This window comes from Zootoca vivipara, chromosome 13, assembly GCF_963506605.1.
Source record: "Zootoca vivipara chromosome 13, rZooViv1.1, whole genome shotgun sequence".
NCBI classification, from domain to species: domain Eukaryota; kingdom Metazoa; phylum Chordata; class Lepidosauria; order Squamata; family Lacertidae; genus Zootoca; species Zootoca vivipara.
Genome location: NC_083288.1, coordinates 32,260,970 through 32,280,150, shown reverse-complemented (window position 1 = coordinate 32,280,150; position 19,181 = coordinate 32,260,970). Strand labels below are relative to the sequence as shown.

General features: G+C 40.2%; 2 protein-coding genes across 2 annotated transcripts; one reads left to right on the top strand and one right to left on the bottom strand.

Annotated features, from left to right (window-relative positions):
- Positions 1 to 2,179: 2,179 nt before the first annotated feature.
- On the top strand, positions 2,180 to 14,031 carry LOC118095423 (vomeronasal type-2 receptor 26-like). The gene is made up of 7 exons (XM_035136673.1): positions 2,180 to 2,241; positions 4,464 to 4,755; positions 5,843 to 6,694; positions 8,272 to 8,499; positions 9,363 to 9,489; positions 10,874 to 11,736; positions 13,963 to 14,031. Exons 1-7 carry the CDS (start codon positions 2,180 to 2,182, stop codon positions 14,029 to 14,031), a joined length of 2,493 nt encoding a protein of 830 aa, XP_034992564.1.
- Positions 14,032 to 15,169: 1,138 nt separating this feature from the next.
- Positions 15,170 to 18,963, bottom strand: LOC118095422 (vomeronasal type-2 receptor 26-like). Its single transcript, XM_035136672.2, has 2 exons — positions 18,846 to 18,963; positions 15,170 to 16,068 (listed from the first exon to the last, which is right to left on the bottom strand). The coding sequence occupies exon 2, from the start codon at positions 16,064 to 16,066 to the stop codon at positions 15,170 to 15,172; it is 897 nt and encodes a 298-aa protein (XP_034992563.1). The 5' UTR covers positions 16,067 to 16,068; positions 18,846 to 18,963.
- Between the last annotated feature and the right edge of the window lie 218 nt (positions 18,964 to 19,181).

Below are 19,181 nucleotides of genomic sequence, written 5' to 3'. Positions count from 1 at the left end.
TTAAAAAAGATTGCCTTATCAAGTGGAACAGTTAAAACTCTAATTCCTCTATTAAGCCTTTCTTAGTCTGTATTGATGTTGGCAGGTTCTCAGCACCCTGGATCTTGAACCAAAATTGCAGAAAAGCATTATACCATGACGTGGTCAACCTTGGCTCTCCAGATGTTATGGAACTACAACTCCCATGATCCCTGACCACTGGCCCTGTTAGCTAGGGATCATGGGAGTTGTAGTTCAATAACATCTGGAGAGCCAAGGTTGCCTATGCCTGACCTAGAATCTTCATTTCAGACACTTTTATAATGTGTCAAAAGAGAAAGAAGTTTCGTATTGTGAGGCTGAAGAAACAGAACACCTCTTCAGACCCATCGAGGGTGGGGGTGGGGGCAGCCAGGTGCACTTGACCCAGGCATCAAAGGGTTAAGCTAGCTGGGGAGAGCTTTATTGAAATACAAATGAACATAGGCAAGGCCTCGAAAAGGAGGAGGAGGCTGCAAAGAACCACACCCAAAGCAATGTTTTTGTACACTTTCAGATTACCCACAAGATCAATCAAAGGATCGCAGCAACCTTTACAGTTGCAATCCAATGTCATCATCCTGAACCAATCAAAACCATTCGGCTCTTCAGATCAACCCTCATCATAATGTCACGTGATTACATATAATCATGTATTTTCAATGTATTCCTCTATTAAGGCTTCGGCTAATTTTCTTATCATTAAATGTCTTCCAATATCCTCTTTCATCTAACTACAAGTGTTTGGTTATCCTTTGTCCCAACCTACCTGAGCACCAAGGGAAAATACATGGTGACTGTGGAGATCTTTTCTATTTTGGCCTCCAGTGCTGGGCTGCTGGGTTGCATCTTCATCCCTCCCTAAGTTCTACATTATTGTCCTCAAGCCAGAAAGGAACAAAAGAGTTCGGCTAATTACGGGAAAAGACTAAACAATTTATTTGTTCTGTAAATTTTTCCCAATGTTCATTGATTCATGTTGACACTAGAACTGTTAGCCTTGACACATGCTGCCAAGTCACAGCCCATCAATACTTTCATTGACACCTTTTTGTGATTTTGCATGGGAAGTTTGCAGGAGAGCCAGCGTGGCACTGTTCTTAAAGTTTCCATCTCTGACCTAGAATACCAGGGTTCAACTCCCCATTCATCCATGAAGCTCACAGGTTGACCTTAGCCAGACATTGTCTCTCAATCTAACCTTCCTCACAAGATTGTTGTGGGGATTGAATGAGGAAGGGGGAGAACCATGTACACCACCTTGAGCTGCTAGGAGAAAAAAAGGTGGAAAATAAATGCAATAAATAAAAAGAAATAAGGGGTCTTTTGAGAAATTGAGAGCTCCGCTCTTTCAATTTTCTTTACTCCTAAGGATCCATATTCATTGGGCCCACATTCTGAAGTGATTCCCCTGATCCAAATCTCCAGAACTAAAGTGTGAATCAGAAAATTTATTAACTGTGTTAACTTGATTCCAAAGATTATATTGAGGACTAGCTGGCCCGGCCCCACGTTGCTATGGCTCATCCCTGTGACTCCCCCCACTGTGTCCCGACCCATGAGCTACCCACCCCCTGGCTCATCTCTGTGGTTGTGCATATCCTGTCCCGACCCATGAGTTATCCCGTCCCCTCCTCTCCCCCACCCCCATCTCATCCCTGTGATTGGGCCCACCCTGTCCCGACCCATGACCTATCCCGCCCCCTCCTCCCCTCCTCCCCCACCCAGGGGAGCCCCCACCTCCACTAGGCCCAGTCTGGAAAGGGAAGCCAAGATGTTGTGGAGAAGGAAGCTTTCCTAGGAAGCTACCCGTGTAGCCGTCGCTAGAGGGTGCTGTTTTGTAACCTCTCCTGTGCTCCTAGCATGCACTTTAGGGTGAATTGTGAGTTCTGGAACATAGGGTTTGGGGGTTTTACGTGGACCAGGTGTGACATCTGTCTACGCAAATAGTATGTTGGCACTCTCATATTCGCTTGGGACATTGTGTCAAAATTTGAACGCAAGCGGTCAAGTGGTTTCTGAGAAAAGTGGAAAGTCCCAAACATGGACCCTTTACATTTTTTTTTTATATAGAGAGATGTCCTTTATCCCCCTCCCTACTTTTCCCATTCAAGATTTATGCGGGGGTTACATTCACCACACGTCAGGGAAATGGACAAAGATGGGGAGCACCCTGGAGAGTCCTTGTAGCTCACGAAGAGACCTTCCCCAGAGCTCAAAGAGGTAGATGATGTTCTTGCAAGCCAGGGTGGGGGGCAGCGGGACTTTGTTGAGGCTAGTCAGCCTTCTTTGCTAACAGCAGGTGTGCAAGGTAATGTATCACCCGCCACCGCCACCCCATGCATCAGCTGACCAAGCCCCTCTGCACCTCTGACTCTCAGAGCCCAAATAGGACGGAGGGGCAGTGGGGCTTTGCTGAGGCTTCTCAGCTGATGTGTGGGGAAGTGGCGGCAGCAGCGCCGATGGCTGATGCACTACCCCACACATTAGCTGTTAAGTGGGAAGGTGAGCAGCTTCAACAAAGCACCACCCAAGAAAGCCAGGAGGACTCTCCAGGGTGTGCCCCACTTCTAGGTTCCACTTCCAGGTTTCCGGCACCATATGTGTGCACAGCAACACACAAATAAATCATGTGCATATGAGGAGTTGCCTGTATTTCCAGTAGCAGCAATGATGGACATCAAATCATTACCAGATCAATTGGGAAACATTATACAAAGTCTCTTATATACTGCTCAGAGTCAGTTGTAATTAAGTGGTATATAAGTTGTCAAAATAATAAATAGCAGCCACTGGAGCGCTATCTTTTCTCTGCACCGTCACTTAAAAGAATTACAGAGAAACCCAAACAATGTCTATTCAGAAGTTAGACTTATTGAATTCAGTGGCTCTCAGATAAGTGGAGTTGGGATTGCTGCCTGGAATAAGTAGAACTGTGCTAAGAAAAACCTTTAAAACTCCCATCCCCTGAACATTCATTAGTTAGGAAACTCTTAGCGCAGCCAAGACAACTTGTCAGCACCCATTTTTGAGCTCCTGTGAAGGTCTATTTTCAGCTGACCTTTTGAAATTGCCACATGGCATTGTTATGATGTCAGGGGATTGACATATGGGTGGCCCCTGTCAAAATTGGCCTGCAAGGGTGTGGGGTCCATTCCACAGGCCAGATTCAGTGTCTCACCATTGCAGTAAGATAAGTGGCAAGCCTCTCCTGAACATTTTGTGGAATCTGCTTGCCCAGCCATGTCTAGAAAGTAGCAGAAATTCAGCTACCCTTAGGAACACAGGGAAAGTTCTGCTTGTTTTGGCCATCCTGTTTTCTTTCTCCAGCAAGTATGTTAGAATGTCACCAAGTGCCTGGTTCCTTGGGGGGAGGCTAATTACAGGTTTTGACATTCTCAATTGCATATATTGTGATTGTCATTAAGGGCTCTGAGATGTGCCATATTTTTCTCCTTTTGACCAAGCCACCTCCTGGTTTCCAGAATCTGAATCATAACAAAACACTAACAAAGGCCAAGCTATGTTTTTAAAAACCCTGCTTGGTGTTCAAAACTGGAGCTAAGGACATAGGCTCCTGCATACTCCAATTCCAAATAGCTTTCTGGTATATGTATGCAGATAGAGGATTCAGGCTCCAAATATTGCATCGGCAGAGGCTGCTGCTTTTCAAGACAGAGTGCTATACATACATGTTGTTATGACAGAAGGTGAAAAATCTGGTATCTGCACTGAGAGGGGGATGAGCATAATTGGGACAGTGTTGTTGGAGATGTTTCTAATGCTTTTGCAGATACCTCACAGTGAGTTCCAGGAGCATGCTGATAGATGTGCCGTCCATGACCCCATTTATACTCCTCATAAGTATTATAAGTCAGGCGATCTCATAATTGGTGGGGCTGTTTCTCAGATGCTACTGTTTTTGGATTCATTTTCCTTCACTGAATACCCTCCTTCTGCCGATACTAGCATTCCCATGTAAGGATCTTCTGTTTTTCTGTTATATGCCAAAGGTTGTCAACTGAGGCAAAACTATCAACACCCTTAAAGGAATTGGTAGCACATGTGTGAATGTTTATCAATAGACACTGGAGGGGCTGATACTCATAGGGTATTTCAAAGGGTGATATTAATCATTTTTAAAAGGTTCGTGAAACTACAATGGATTTCTTGAATCTCACATATAACCTGACCATTCTAAAATGACTTTTAAATTGAAGTGCTATAATCCCACAATGCCAAATAAAGTGCCTTAGGATCAGGGTGTAATAATATATACAGACTATGACGTTCTACATATTGCAGTTCTATGTGTTTCTGCAAATTTGTAATCCTCTCAGTAGTCTATCAACTAACTCACATGTTATTGATTCAGCAGGACAGCTACCAAGCAACATTACTTATTGTTAAATTTCCTGGTGACATATCATCTAACTTTTTTTCAGTGTTGTGACAAAGAATTACCAGCATGTCCTGGCTTTGGTATTTGCTGTAAGTGAGATTAATGAAAATCCCAAGATTTTGCCTAATGTTTCCTTGGGATTCCACATCCCTGAGAGCTACTTCAGTCAGAAGCGGAGTTACCACATTGCAGTGGAGCTTTTCTCCACACAGTACAGATTTGTTCCCAATTATAGCTGCGATGTCCAGAACAGCCTAATAGGAGTAATAGGAGGACTAGGCGCTGAAACCTCCCACCATTTGGCTGCCATCTTGGACATCTACAAGTTTCCACAGGTATGATGTGCTCTTGGAACACTGAGTTTTCAGAACTATGGTGCATTATTTGTCTTTTCTTTTCTTTTGAGTGTGTTGTGTGGTTGCTTGTGCAGGTCTATATTCCATTGAAATGACTGTGGCACAAACATTGATATCTTAGCCAATACAGTGGTACCTTGGTTTACGAACTTAATCTGTTCTGGAAGTCCATTCTTAAACCAAAGTGTTCTTAAACCAAGGCGTGCTTTCCCATAGCAGCAGGGGACTCAATTTACAAATGGAACACACTCAACAGGAAGCAAAACATGTTCTTATTCCAAGGCAAAGTTCACAAACCAAAACCCCTGCTTTCGGGTTTGCAGCATTCTTAATCCAAGTTATTCATAAACTAAGCTGTTCTTAAACCAACGTACCACTGTATTTAGTTTTTATAACACCCTTCATCCAAAGATCACAGGGAAGTTTACAGTAAAGAGAAAAAGAGAAAAAAAGCACCACTAACTCTACTCCCATGAAAACATTTTAAAGGCCATATATTGTTTAATCAGCCAAATGCCTGGTTATAGAGAAATATTCTCACCTGGCACCTAAATTTATGCAATGAAGGTGCCTGGGTAGAACATTCCACAAATGGAGAGCCACTGCAGAAAAGGGCCGTTCTTAGATTGCCTCCGTCTGGACCTCTCATGGAGGAGGCACATAGATAATAGGCTCACATGATGATCACAGGGTCTGATTGGTTTATAAGGGAAAGTATTGAGGTGTTGTGGTCCTGAGCAATTTAAAGTTTTGTAAGTCAAAACCAGCACTTTGAATTGGGCCCAGAAACTAACTGGGAGCCAGGCCATGATTAGTGTTGTATACTTAAACCACCTTGCTCCTTTGGAGCAACTTGGCTGCTAAATTCTGCACATCTCTAAATCTGCTACTTAAGGTGTAGAGGAGCATTTTGCATTGGATGAAGATTCTGAGAAGTTTTCACAAGCAACTCACATCTTATATTAATTTTAAACAGAATGTTCAGAATCCATAAAATCGCACTAACATATCTATAGGTTTCCAAATAAATTTGTAAAACAACTTCCTGACTTTCCCCCCATTTCAGTTCACCTATGGTGATTTTGTCCCCATGCTGAGGGATCACTCTCATTCACTGTCCTTGTATCGGATGACTCCAAATGAAATCCATCAGTACAAGGGAATTGTCCAGCTACTTCTGCATTTCAAATGGATTTGGGTGGGTCTAATGACCATGGATGAGGAAACTGGAGAATTATTTTTGGGCAACCTACTACCAATACTTTCTCAGAACAGCATCTGTGCTGCCTTCGCTGAGAAAATCCCCTCAAAAGGATTTTTTGGTGACATCTTAAATTTCCAAGGGAAGTGGGGAAAAATATTTGTAGATGTTATGAAAAGTAAAGCCAACACCATTATTCTCCACGGAGAAGCTTTGACCATGATAACATTGAGAGGACTGCTGCATGAAGGAGAATCTGAGAATGGGAAATCATTTGGTAAAGTGTGGATTATGGTAGCCCAGATGGACCTTGTAGCCATGTCCATGCACAAGGACTGGGATATAGAAGCCTTCCATGGTGCCTTAGCCTTCACAACCCACTCACATGAGGTGCCAGGGTTCCAAAATTTTCTTCAAAAGCTAAACCCTCATTCGATGAAGGGAAATGGCTTTATCCGACCATTCTGGGAGCAAGCATTCGACTGTTCATTTCCAAATTTCCATTTTAATGGAGATGATGTGGACACTTGTACTGGAGAAGAGAAGCTGCAGAATCTTCCTGGACCTTTCTTTGAAATGAGCATCACTGGCCATAGCTACAGTATCTACAATGCTGTACAGGCTCTGGCAAATTCAGTACATGCCATGTACTCATCCAAATCCAAAGTCACGGTGGGAAGAAGGAAGCTACAACATAAAGATATGCAGCCATGGAAGGTAGTAGTTTTCAAACCATTCTGTTCAACTGACTTCAACACGACAGCACAAGATCTTAATGCAGCCTTCATCAACCTGAATTCCCTTCAGATGTTTATACTATAAATAAAATAACAACACAGAAGCCTGTAATGTAAGAATGTAAAAAAATCTTGATCACTTGCATAATGTTGCAGGCTCAATTCAAGAAGAAAATAGCAGTGAAATAAGTAAGGCAAAATATAATTACAAAATACATCCTATCCCTATGGCTGCATGATGAGAAAGAGACTATTCCTCAAGTGGAACTAATAAGGATTATCTACCTACTGTTACCCTTCCTGCCTGGGCAAGCAGAGGATGTGACTTCCAATGTCCCCTCTAGGAATTTACAGGCAACTCCCTGTGTCTTAGCCCTTTGGTCAGCTAGCAAATATGGAATTTTTTTTATTTTGACTGCAGCATCATTTACCCACATAATTCAGTTTTTTATTTTTAAAAAAACTATGAAAACATTAAAAAATGAATAATTAAAAAGTACAGAAGTTTCATACCCTCCAACATTTCTCTAATGAAAATAGGGATGCAACAACAACAACAACAACAACAACAACAACAACAACAACAACAACAAACATTTTCATTAAACATTAAAAAACCTTCCCTACGCAGGGCTGTCTTCAGATGTCTTCTAAAGGTTGTATAGTTACTTATCTCCTTGGCTCAGGGGTGGCATAACTCCATATCATGTGAACAAAGGTATTTGAGAGCAGAAGCGTAAAGGAAGCAGTAAAGTCCAGAAATGTTGTGAAATGCTGAAAAGCTGCAGAATCATTTAGCATGCTGAATCAATGTGACTCATCTTGAGGGTGACTTATTCTCTGTATAAGTATTGTATTTCTTGCAGGCAGACTCTGTCAGTGTCTCTGTGTGTGTCTGTGCTCTGTGAAGCCTGTGCTCAATGGAAACTCTGTGTATGCTCTGAAGCTAGTTTAATCTTCTGTTCATTATGCTGTTATTTGCAAACAAGTTTATTTTAACTCAGTAAAGCTTTTATTCCTTTACTGAAGAAGACTCTGCATTATTAATTTACGCTGCGCATCACTCCATACTCTCCAACATTTCTCCAATGAAATAGGGACATCCTACCTCACGACTGGACCTAATGGTCAGGGGTCCCTTTACCCTTTACCATAACCTCCAATATTCCTCCAGTGAAAATGGGGATGTGTAAAGGAATAGCGGGACATTTTGGGATTAGATTAAAAAATGGAATGACTTCTGTAAATCCGGGACTTTCCCTGGAAAATAGGGACACTTGGAGTGTCTGAAATCTTGGAAAGGCATGGTAGTAGAGTCCCCCCCCCTTCATTAAAACGAGTTTGTTTCCATTCTAAAAGAAGAGAATTATGGAGAGCTTTAGCCATAGATTTAAAAGCATGTGTGAGTCACAGCATGCTTTAACACAGGGTATATTTGACAGTATTAATAAATCATCATATGCAGAGCTAAGTGACTGGGGTAAGGTGCAAGGGTAGAGGCAATTTCTCAGATATTGATGCAATTCCAACATTGATTTATTTTTCCATTCCTCCTAGCTCCACCCTATTCTGAGGAGCATCTCATTTAACAACAGTGCAGGAGAAATCGTGCACTTGAATGAGAATGGAGAATTGACAATGGGGTTTGATATTACAAATCTGATTACTTTCCCCAATAAGTCATTTGTTAGAATGAAAGTTGGAAGAATGGATCCTTGGGCTCCTCCTGGCAAAGATTTGCGCATTGATGAAGGCGCCATTGTGTGGCCTAGAAGTTTTAACCAGGTGGGACATCACTATAGTCTTTAGCTACCATAAAATAAAAGGAGGGAGGGAGAGGAGAAACAATCATTTGTAGCTTCCTTAATAAAGTATTTTTAGAGTCCTTTTCCCAGTATGTTTATATTGGTTTATTTACAGCAAAGTCCAAAGCATATTTACTTGCAAGCTGTCCCACTGTTTCCTGCTGAAAATATGAACAGTACAGTACTCTGCATAGTTTCTTTAACATATAGAAAATTATCACAATGATATGTGTTTTTAAACTAATGCTGAGTTGAAAATTGCACATATTTTATCAGTAACTTGAGATTCAAAAACTCAAAGACAAAGAAAGTTCTTCCTGATGTTAAGTCAGAATCTCCTTTCTTGTAACTTGAAGCCAATGGTTTGAGTCCTACCCTCCAACACAGGAGAAAAAAAGCTTGCCCCATCTTCCATGTGATAGCCCTTAATATATTTGAAGGTGGCTATCATATCTCCTCTCAGTCTCCTCTTTGCCAGACTAAACATATCCAGTGTGGTCTGACCAAGGCAGAATAGCTTGGCCAAATGGGTGTTGTATTCAATATACTCAAACAAACACCTGCCATTATTATAAAACCACAAAATTCCTCTCAGTTTTCTCCATCCGCACTTTACTTCAACTTTTTGTGGAATCTAGTCTGACTAGATTAATGAAGACAGAGAATGCTAGCAGCACAGAGCCAAAGCCTGGCCATTAAAGATCTCAGTTCAAGACAGTTCACCAGCTTATGACCACCTGCACTAATATGGCAGAATCTGATAATACTGTAAAGATAGTGATGTCATCATACTATTTTAAAAATACATATTCTCAATTCTCATTATTCATATTCCCTGAATAGGTGATGCCCCTTTCACTCTGTAATGATAACTGTCAACCTGGTTACCAAAAGAAGAAAAAGGAGGGGGAGCCATTTTGCTGCTATGATTGTATTTCATGTCCAAAAGGGAAGATTTCTCATGAGAAAGGTAGAATATGTAGTACCTGGTGTAATCTAGAACTCTATCTTCATGAGTATGGCACAAAGGTCCTGTTAGTTTAAGTGGTTTGTAGTTGGTGATACGGTAGTAGTCATTACTGGGAAACAATCCTGATATCAACTAATTCAAAACAGTAGTTATGAGCACTTCTCACCTAGGGACCAAAAGACTAAAAGAAATGCATCTATCATTGAATACAAAATGCTGGGTGCTTTTCTTAAAAGGAAGTACTGTATTTTTCCATTTATAAGATGCCCCCATGTATAAGACATCCCCTATATTGGGGGACTCGGATTTAAGAAAATGGGGGAGATGTATCCGTGTATAAGACGCCCCCTAATTTTTGACATTATTTTTAGAGGGGAAACCTAGTCTTATACACGGAAAAATATGGTAGTTCTTTGATATAGGAAGGAAGAATAAGGAATGGAGGCAAGGTTATTCTAGTAATAATTTCTATAGATGCACTTCTACATATTGAATCACAAAATTGTAGAAACATAGAACTGAAGAGTTGGAAGGGAACTCAAGACTCATCTGGTCCAACTCCCTGCATTGCAGGAATATCAACTAGTTCATACCTAACAGATGGCCATCCAACCTCTGCTTATAAACCTCCAAGGAAGGAGAGGTCACTACCTTCCAATGGACTCCTTTCCACTGTCAAACAACTTTTACTGTTTGAAAGTTCTTCCTGATATTTAGCTGGAATCTCCTTTCTTGTAGCTTGAATCCATTGGTTTGGGTCCTACCTTCAGTAGTAAGAGAAAACAAGCTTGCTCCATCTTCCATGTGACAGTCCTTTAGGAAAGCTATCATATCTTCCCTCGGTCTCCTGAGGGGATGCTCAACCATTCCTCATCAGGCTTGGTTTCTAGACCCTCAGTCAGCTTAGTTGCCCTCCTGTGCACACATTCCAGCTTGTCAATATCATTCTTAAATTTTGGTAACCAGAACTGGACACAGTACTCCAGGTATGGTCTGACCAAGGTAGAATACAGTGATGCTATTACTTCCCTTGGGTCGCATGGCAGAGATACCTCATCCCGATAGTTTGTGCAAATTTCTCCTAAATTCAACTTGATAGAAACATTAGTAGGTATTCATGGGGAAGCTTGTCTTAGAATAAAATTGATACCAAGTGATAAGTTAGTTCTATTATTCACTTACTTTGAAAGTTGTGCATTAACACACACACACACACACACACACACACACACACACTTTTGTCTTCTTAAAGGGAAGACAACAACATGATTAGTTTTTTTTAGAATGGGAAATTTATTCATAAACCTGATTGTTTGTAGAAATAGAAGGAATGGCTTCAACTGCAAAAAGCAACTTCTGAAAAAGTTTTTATCTTTTTTTTTAGATGCAGATTTTTGCACAATGTGCCAAAAAGATCATTATCCAAACAAAGTAAAGAATTTCTGCATTCCAAAGCTAATAACCTTCTTGTCTTTTAAGGATCCTTTGGGGATGAGTTTAGCCATCTTTGCACTTTTATTTTCCTTGATCACTGCTCTAGTGCTAGGAGCCTTTATAATGCACCGTGACACTCCTATTGTCAAAGCCAACAACCGGAGCCTCACCTACACCCTCCTCATCTCCCTCCTGCTCTGCTTCCCTTGTGCTTTGCTGTTTATTGGCCGTCCTGTGAAGGTGATGTGTCTCCTCCGTCAAGTTGCATTTGGCATGGTCTTCTCAGTGGCTGTCTCTTCTGTGTTAGCAAAAACTATTACGGTGGTTCTGGCTTTCATGGCCACCAAGCCAGGAAGCAGCATGAGGAAATATGTAGGGAAAAATGTGGCCAACTCCATTGTTCTTCTCTGCTCTCTTGTTCAAGGAAATATTTGTACCGTATGGCTGACAATTAACCCTCCATTTCCAGACAGTGACATGAATTCAGTGACTGAAGAAATTGTACTTGAATGTAATGAGGGGTCTGTGACAATGTTCTATTGTGTCCTGGGTTACATGGGCTTCCTGGCTATTGTGAGCTTCACTGTAGCTTTCCAGGCTAGAAACTTACCTGACACTTTTAATGAAGCCAAGTTAATCACTTTTAGCATGCTTGTGTTTTGCAGTGTTTGGTTATCCTTTGTTCCCACCTATCTGAGCACCAAAGGAAAAGACATGGTAGCTGTGGAGATCTTCTCCATCTTAGCCTCCAGTGCTGGGCTGTTGGGTTGCATCTTCTTCCCTAAATGTTACATTATTGTGCTGAGGCCAGAACTGAACAAAAGAGATCTCCTAATAAAGAGAAATGTTCACTGATGTGTGGTTGCATTATGAAACCCTTACAGTGGACCAAAGTTGCAGAGTAGTCTTCTAGCATGACTTCCATTCTCATGTTTTAATATATTTGCAGTTGTATATGAAGAAGACACCCCCCTTTTAAATTAGCTGATATAGATTCTTCTAGTTCCACAGGATCCCGTTATTGTTCTTGAACCATTTTATGACTTCTGTTTTCTTCCTTCTTCTGCTCTTGAAGGCTTGCAAAGATCTCTCTCTCTCTCTCTCTCTCTCTCTCTGTGTGTGTGTGTGTGTGTGGTGTGTGTGTGTGTGTGTGTGTGTGTGTGTGTGTGTGTGTGTGAGAGAGAGAGAGAGAGAGAGAGAGAGAGAGAGATATTTTATTTTATTTCTCAGCCAGGGTTTGGAGAAATTTGCCCATGTAATGGACACACATAACAGTGACTCTCTTGAGCTCTGCTAAAATGTTTGTAGACATCACTGTCTTGAATTTAGGCGCGTTGGGCATTTGTTATTCTTAAATAGTAATTCCTGGAGAAGATAGCAGTGTGTGCATTGCAGTGTTTGATAAAAGCTCTTCACTTCAAACTGAATACATCAAAGAACAAACAGTGAACAGTTGTTCTTTATTATAAACATCCACAAAAGCCAAGAAAAACAGGATGATCAAGCAGAAAGAGGAAAGTTTTAAAGCACAACTCCAGCTATGAAGAAAAAAATCTAACAACAACAACAACAACAACCACTCTAGAAGGAACTCTGACTCAGACTCACCAGCTTCCACCAATCCAGAGAAGCAGCTTAGAATTGATGATATGCCACTGACAGGCCTTGGACTAATCTACACTGGTGAGTTATAATGTTATAAACACGTTATAAAAATGTGACACCAGTGGGACACTGTATAGCAGTCAATGGAAAATTTCAGTTTTCAGTGAGAGTGCTTCTCTCTCTCTCTCTCTCTCTCTCTCTCTCTCTCTCTCTCTCTCTCTCTCTCTCTCTGTGTGTGTGTGTGTGTGTGTGTGCATTTTTTCTTTTTTAGATCACTGTAAATCCAGGCCTCTTGAATTATTTCCCCCTTCTCTCAGGAAATGGACTGGTGTCTTTAGAAGCAGCAGGAACCAAAAACAAAAGCCAAATTTCATCCCTTCTCTCCGCCCCCACCCTTCTCCACCAGAGTTACTACAGTTATTACCAAAGTTGTAACTGATAGTTCGCACTTTTACCTTGCATTTGTATCATGTAAACTGTCCTAAGAACTTGTGATAAAGGGTGGTATATAAATCAAATAAATAAGCCTATTTAAAATGCATCCACATATAGTTTGGTGTTTTGTCCCCCCCCCCAAGAAACTTATGAAGCAGGCAGGAAAAAATACATTGTTTACACCAGGCATCCCCAAACTTCGGCCCTCCAGAATTTTGGGGCTACAATTCCCATCATCCCTGACCACTGGTCCTGTTAGCTAGGGATCATGGGAGTTGTAGGCAAAAACATCTGGAGGGCCGCAGTTTGGGGATGCCTGGTTTACATAGTCATGTGCTGGCCAAAAGTTAATAGCAAGTGGTTCCTCAAAGCTAGGAGGGAGACTTTGTTAATACATAATTTTCGGTCAACAAAAGTATTGAGGAATGGCCCACATGGAAGATTTATTTTTGTTGGGCAACAATTTTTTTAATTTTCTGTTGCATGAGATTTTTCAACTGTTCTTTTATGTTCTTTCAATGCTTATTTCATATCTGAAGTTGGTTTTGTTCTGTAAGCTCTAGTTTTTTTGTGTTTTTTTTTGCAGTTCGGGTTTTTCACTTTTCACCATAATCTTCATTTTTCGTAATGCAAGAATTCAATATTTTATTAAACACATAGCCAAAGTAGTACAAAATGATTATAAATGTAAGTGACTTATATATCATTGAGTAGGACATGTACAGCATTGAAAGTGACATGTTTTCCGTTGGGATACAGTATATGCAAGCTGCTGTTATACAGGAAAAAATCGTACTTAAAAGATCACATAGGACACAAAAATCACAACTGCAGCAGGAACTTCCTCTTCTGGAACAAACACAAAGAGTTATAGGATCAAGATTTATTTATTTATTTTTTAAAATACAGATAAAGCAGAAAGAATTGGAAACCACAGAAATAAAGAAGACATCATCATCATCATCATCGTTTTTATTTGTATGCCACCTTTCCACAGTTAAAAACAATGCTCAAGGCGGCTTACAACATGACAAGATTTATCATAATTATGAAAGTCATAAACAATAAATAAACCACATCAAAAATACACAACCAAATGGAAAACAATTTCCACATGAATCAAAATCTAAAACTAAGAATACAGCATTAATATCATCACAGTTTAAAATGACATAGGTAAAAAATAACAGCAATTTACACAAAAACAAAACGGAGCCCTCTCTGCTCAGCAGCAGCAGAGGCAGCAGTCCTTTATAGAGCTCATCAGGCCCCGCCCAGGGCCAGGTGGTGATTGGCAGGACTGTGGCCCTCAGGCGCTGTGCAGGGGAGTAGTGATAAAGTCATTGTATTTAAAGCAAAGAATGTATGATTTTTTGGGAAAGGGGTTTAAGTTCTTAGCCACTATATTAAGAAAGAAAAGGAAAGAGGCAACTATAGCTGCCGTTAGACTAAAACAGGAGAAGAGGTCTTTTCTACAAAACAAATTTGTGAATAATTTTTTTCTTCTATACTTCCTCAAAATCCACCACCCTTATAAATTATACAAATAGAGAAGTGGGGTCAAGATCCCTTGGGACCTTATGGCCAATCAGAAGAGGGTGGGAACCAGCCATATAAAGGCTATCTGACCAACTGTGATATTTCTACTATGGTTCACATCCCACAAGTCTTTATTTATGGGTGTACAGGAAAATATTATAGCTATCAGTACTGAAATGGCAAGTTTGCAAACTGCTTCTCATTTAAACACTACTACCATTCTTAAAAGGGACAGCGGGTGAAACTGTGGGTTAAACGGCTGAGCCTAAAGCTTGCTGATCAGAAGGTCAGCAGTTTGAATTCCTGCGACGGGGTGAGCTCCCGTTGCTTGGTCCCAGCTCCTGCCAACCTAGCAGATCGAAAGCACGTCACAAAGTGCAAGTAGATAAATAGGTACCGCTTCAAGCAGGAAGGTAAATGGCGTTTCCGTGTGCTAGTCAGAAGCGGCTTTGTCATGCTGGCCACATGACCTGGAAGTTGTACGCCAGCTCCCTCGGCCAATAATGCGAGATGAGCGCCACAACGCCAGACTTGGTCATGACTGGACCTAATGGTCAGGGTTCCCTTTACCTTTACCTTTATCATTCTTAAGAAGACTCTCCTGAGCAATAGGTTTCAAAAACATCAATAAAATGCCATACTCTTAGATTTAGTTTTTTTATATATACTAATATCTCTTTATTATCTGCTCCTTATTGTTCAGTTCTGGCCTCAGGATAATTATGTAGCATTTGGGAGCAAAGATACAACCTAGTAACCCAGCACTGGAGGACAAGATGGAGAAGATCTCCACAGCCACCATGTATTTTCCTTTTGTGCTTAAATAGGAAGGAACAAAAGACAACCAAACACTGCAGAAAACCAACATGCTGAAAGTGATGAACTTGGCTTCATTGAAGCTGTCTGGCAACTTTCTAGCCTGAAAAGCCACAGTGAAGCTAACAATGGCCAAGAATCCCAGGTAGCCCAGAACAGAATAAAACATAGTGACAGAACCTTCATTGCATTCCACTACAATTTCTTGAGCCAGGGAGTGCATGTCAAAATGTGGAAATGGGGGAGTAGTGCATAGCCATACAGCACAAATAGTAGCTTGAATAAAGGAGCAGCCAAGAATTATAGAGTTTGTGAATCTTTTCCCCACCCATCTTCTCATTGTGGAACCTGGCTTGGTGGCGACAAAAGCCAGAATCACAGTTATGGTTTTTGCCAAAATGCAGGAAACAGCTACAGAGAAGATGACACCAAAAGCAGTTTGTCTTAAACAGCAGTTCACTGTTTGGGGCAGGCCAATGAATAACAAGGAGCAGAGGAAGCAGAGGAATAGCGAGATAAGCAGAGAGTAGGTGAGGTTTCGATTGTTGGCTTTGACAATGGGAGTGTTCTGATGCTTAGCGAAGACTCCAAACACCAAAGCTGTGATCAGAGAAAAAGACAGAGCTAAGAAAGTTAAAAGGATCCCCAAAGTTTCTGTGAATGAGAGGAAGTTGACTCTCTTTGAAAGGCACTGATCTTTGTTCCTGTTTGGATACTGACCTTCTGGGCATTTTGAACACTCATCCATGTCTGGAAATGAAGAAGAAGAAGAAGAAGTTTATGTGTCTATCCCTGAATCATGTAAGCACTTTTCTTTTTTAAAATTTGCACTCTCTGTCCAATTAAGTTAATAGATCTGTCTCTAATGCTTTGCGTTCTGTGCATATTTTGCTTTAATTTGAAACCACAGCTCTGTTCAGAGGTTCATTTATGCTAATGATTAACTTTGTGTGGCAGAGGAAGTGGGGGGTGGGTATCCCTATCGCCCTCCATGTGTTGAGGGCTACTCCTTGCAGTGGGCACATGCCTAGCCTGCCATGCATTTCAAACCTTGACTTTCCAGAGAGTGGAGGGAGGGATAGCTCAGAAGGTAGAGCCTGAGACTACTACTACTACTACTAATTATTATTATTATTATTGTTATTATTATTATTTTCAATTTTCTTTTTCTATCATTACATACATCTCATATCCATAACATTTATATTACATTACCTCTTCCCTCCCCTCCTGAGCTTCCCCCAACTTCCACTTCTGATTTGTTTTTCCCTTATTACACACTGCTGTTTCTTAAAAAATGCACTATATTATTTCTTAATCTTCTACATATTATTTTGTTAGTAAATGTGTGAGTGTTTATTTAAATCTTGCCATCAATTCAATAGTCTTCCTTTGCTTCTGCAAATATAAAGATCAGTAAAATATTTGTTTCTGCAAATATAAAGATCAGTATTCTGCAAATAAAAAAGATCAGTTACAAAAGCCTCCCTTATTTCTTTTGCTTTCTCAATTCTGCCATTAAGCTTTATCCGATTCACAGAATTGTTTTGTTCACTTTTTCTCAATTGCTATGCCAAAAGTTTCCCTGGTTTATTAGCATTTTCAAAAAAACAACAACTTTGGTTTTCTTAATTTTCCTATCCTTCTCTAGTGATGGGACTCCATTAAGGTGCCCAATCACTATTATTTTCGCATCTGCAAAATCTAGTAATTATGTTTCTAACTCTTGGAAATTTTTTGATTTATTTTCATTTGGCGCATATATCCCTTCCAAAATTATTTTTTCTCCTTGAACTTTAATTTTGACCATCAATTTTCTCCCTTTCTCATCCTTTTGAATTAATTGTGGTTCAAGTGCAGGTTTTATGTACAAATCAATTCCACGTTTTTTTTTTGGAAATGTCTGATGCAATAAATTGACTCCCTAATCTCTTCTTAGTCAATTTTTTTTTCATGTTTCCTTGCAACATGAATCTCCTGTAGGCAAATTATATCCAAATTTAGTTTTAAAATTTCATGCCACCTCCTGTTCTTTTTTATTTTATTATTTAAGCTGTTTACATTCCAAGTTAGTAATTTAAGATTTGCCATTGTCTGGTTTACTTAAAAACGTTTTACTTTCTCGCCCTGTTCCTTCTGTTTTTTTCCAATTCATCTCTTTGCATCTCATAGGGGGTTCTGAAGTCTCTTCTCACATTTTGAAAGTCTGGGTCAGGCTCTGGTAGAGCCTGAGACTTAATCTCAGTGTTGTGGCCCATGCTAGGCAAAATGTTCCTGCGTTGCTGGGGGTTGTACTAGATGGTCCTTGTGTTCCCTTCCAACTCTACAATTCTATTATTTGGCATGAACCAAGTTACTTCCAACTCTACGATTCTATGATTCTATTTATCATACGTTATGTGGTGTTGCTTTTTTTTTAAATTTCAAAGCTCTCCCTTTGATAATTGATATTATTTTAACTAGACTTTGTTGGAATATGTGGGTTTCAGTCACTGCTAGCCATCTAGTTTTCCCCTCATATGCCAAGTAAAGTTCAGGTTGATGCTTCATCTCACCATAATAAAACAATTCTCTGTGGATTTATAATAGTTCTGGACTGTAATATTTAGTGACTTTTTCAATATGTTCAGGGAGTGGAGTGTGTGGCAAAATTAAAGCTGAATATCAGCAGTATTTTCTGGCTGAGTACAAATTTTACCTATTTTCAGGGACTGGGAGTTTCCTCATACATTAAAGATAGCCCAAATAAAATAGATAATGTTTGCCCTCCCAGTACAAAAATGACATTTGCAGGGTGACCGGTGACCCCGTGAAAGTGGGGTTCTGAAATGGTGAGCTGATTTGATACTACCGGTATATCTCTATAAATACTGGATTTATCTCCCGTAGATTCCTTGTTTAGATACCAGAGAGAAAGTTGATAAACTTGCTGACCTCTGCAGCCTTCCAGCAGGGAATTTTACATTGCAGTGATATTCAAGGCAAGGCAAAACATACATTATGTGTACAAGATGGATCAGCCTGAGCCAGAAGTTACAAAACAGGACCATGGAGAGGATCCGGGAGCTATGAACAACTACATCAATTACCCAAAACAGATGGTTATGATTTACCAGTATGTATCAGGATTATACCAGTATATTTACCGGTATATATCAGAAATGATTATGTCATGAAGTATTTTAGGGACATATACTTTCATACCTTAATAAATATTTGTTTGCCAGAATGAAGCTAACATTTTGTTATTAAAAAAAAATTCCTTCAGTAGCACCTTAAAGACCAACTAAGTTTTTATTTTGGTATGAGCTTTCGTGTGCATGCACACTTCTTCAGAAGTTTTGTTATTAATTAAATATAAGTATTCAGGGTTACAGTATATGTCTGCAGCATGTTAGGGACACGCATCATGGCTGGCTTGTCACTATCCCAGACCTAATTTAGGGAACTCAATTGATAATAAACCAAAACCAATGGAAAGTATTTTAAATTGCTTATATCTTAATGTTGTGCATTATATCTCCTACCCTTCTGGTCTGAAATCTTGCCCTCTGGGCATGGGGCACAATCGTAGCAACAAAATTGCTTTCCTTCCTTCTTCTTTTTGCTGTAACCTGGACGACAATTGTCATTACACACAGCAAGAGGCAGCACCTATCCATAAAAAAATTGGGGTTGGTGGATCTGTTTTAAATGGATTTGTACACATAGGGTTGTATCCAGTGCTAGTCAGACTCTAAGCAGACTCATTGAAATCAAGGAACCTAAGTTAGCAATGTACATTAACTTCAGTGGGCCTATTCTGAGTAGGGCTAGCATTCAGTAAAAGCATAATACGGCAGTTTCCACCTGATCAAGTTTGT

What these genes read in the sequence shown, in the direction of transcription:
- LOC118095423 (XM_035136673.1), top strand. Translation starts at nt 2,180, where the DNA reads ATGGGGAGCACCCTGGAGAGTCCTTGTAGCTCACGAAGAGACCTTCCC. An exon ending in AAGATATGCAGCCATGGAAG is followed by an intron (nt 6,695 to 8,271) that starts GTAGTAGTTTTC and finishes CATTCCTCCTAG; the next exon opens with CTCCACCCTATTCTGAGGAG. An exon ending in GGCCTAGAAGTTTTAACCAG is followed by an intron (nt 8,500 to 9,362) that starts GTGGGACATCAC and finishes TTCCCTGAATAG; the next exon opens with GTGATGCCCCTTTCACTCTG.
- LOC118095422 (XM_035136672.2), bottom strand. Translation starts at nt 16,066, where the DNA reads ATGGATGAGTGTTCAAAATGCCCAGAAGGTCAGTATCCAAACAGGAAC.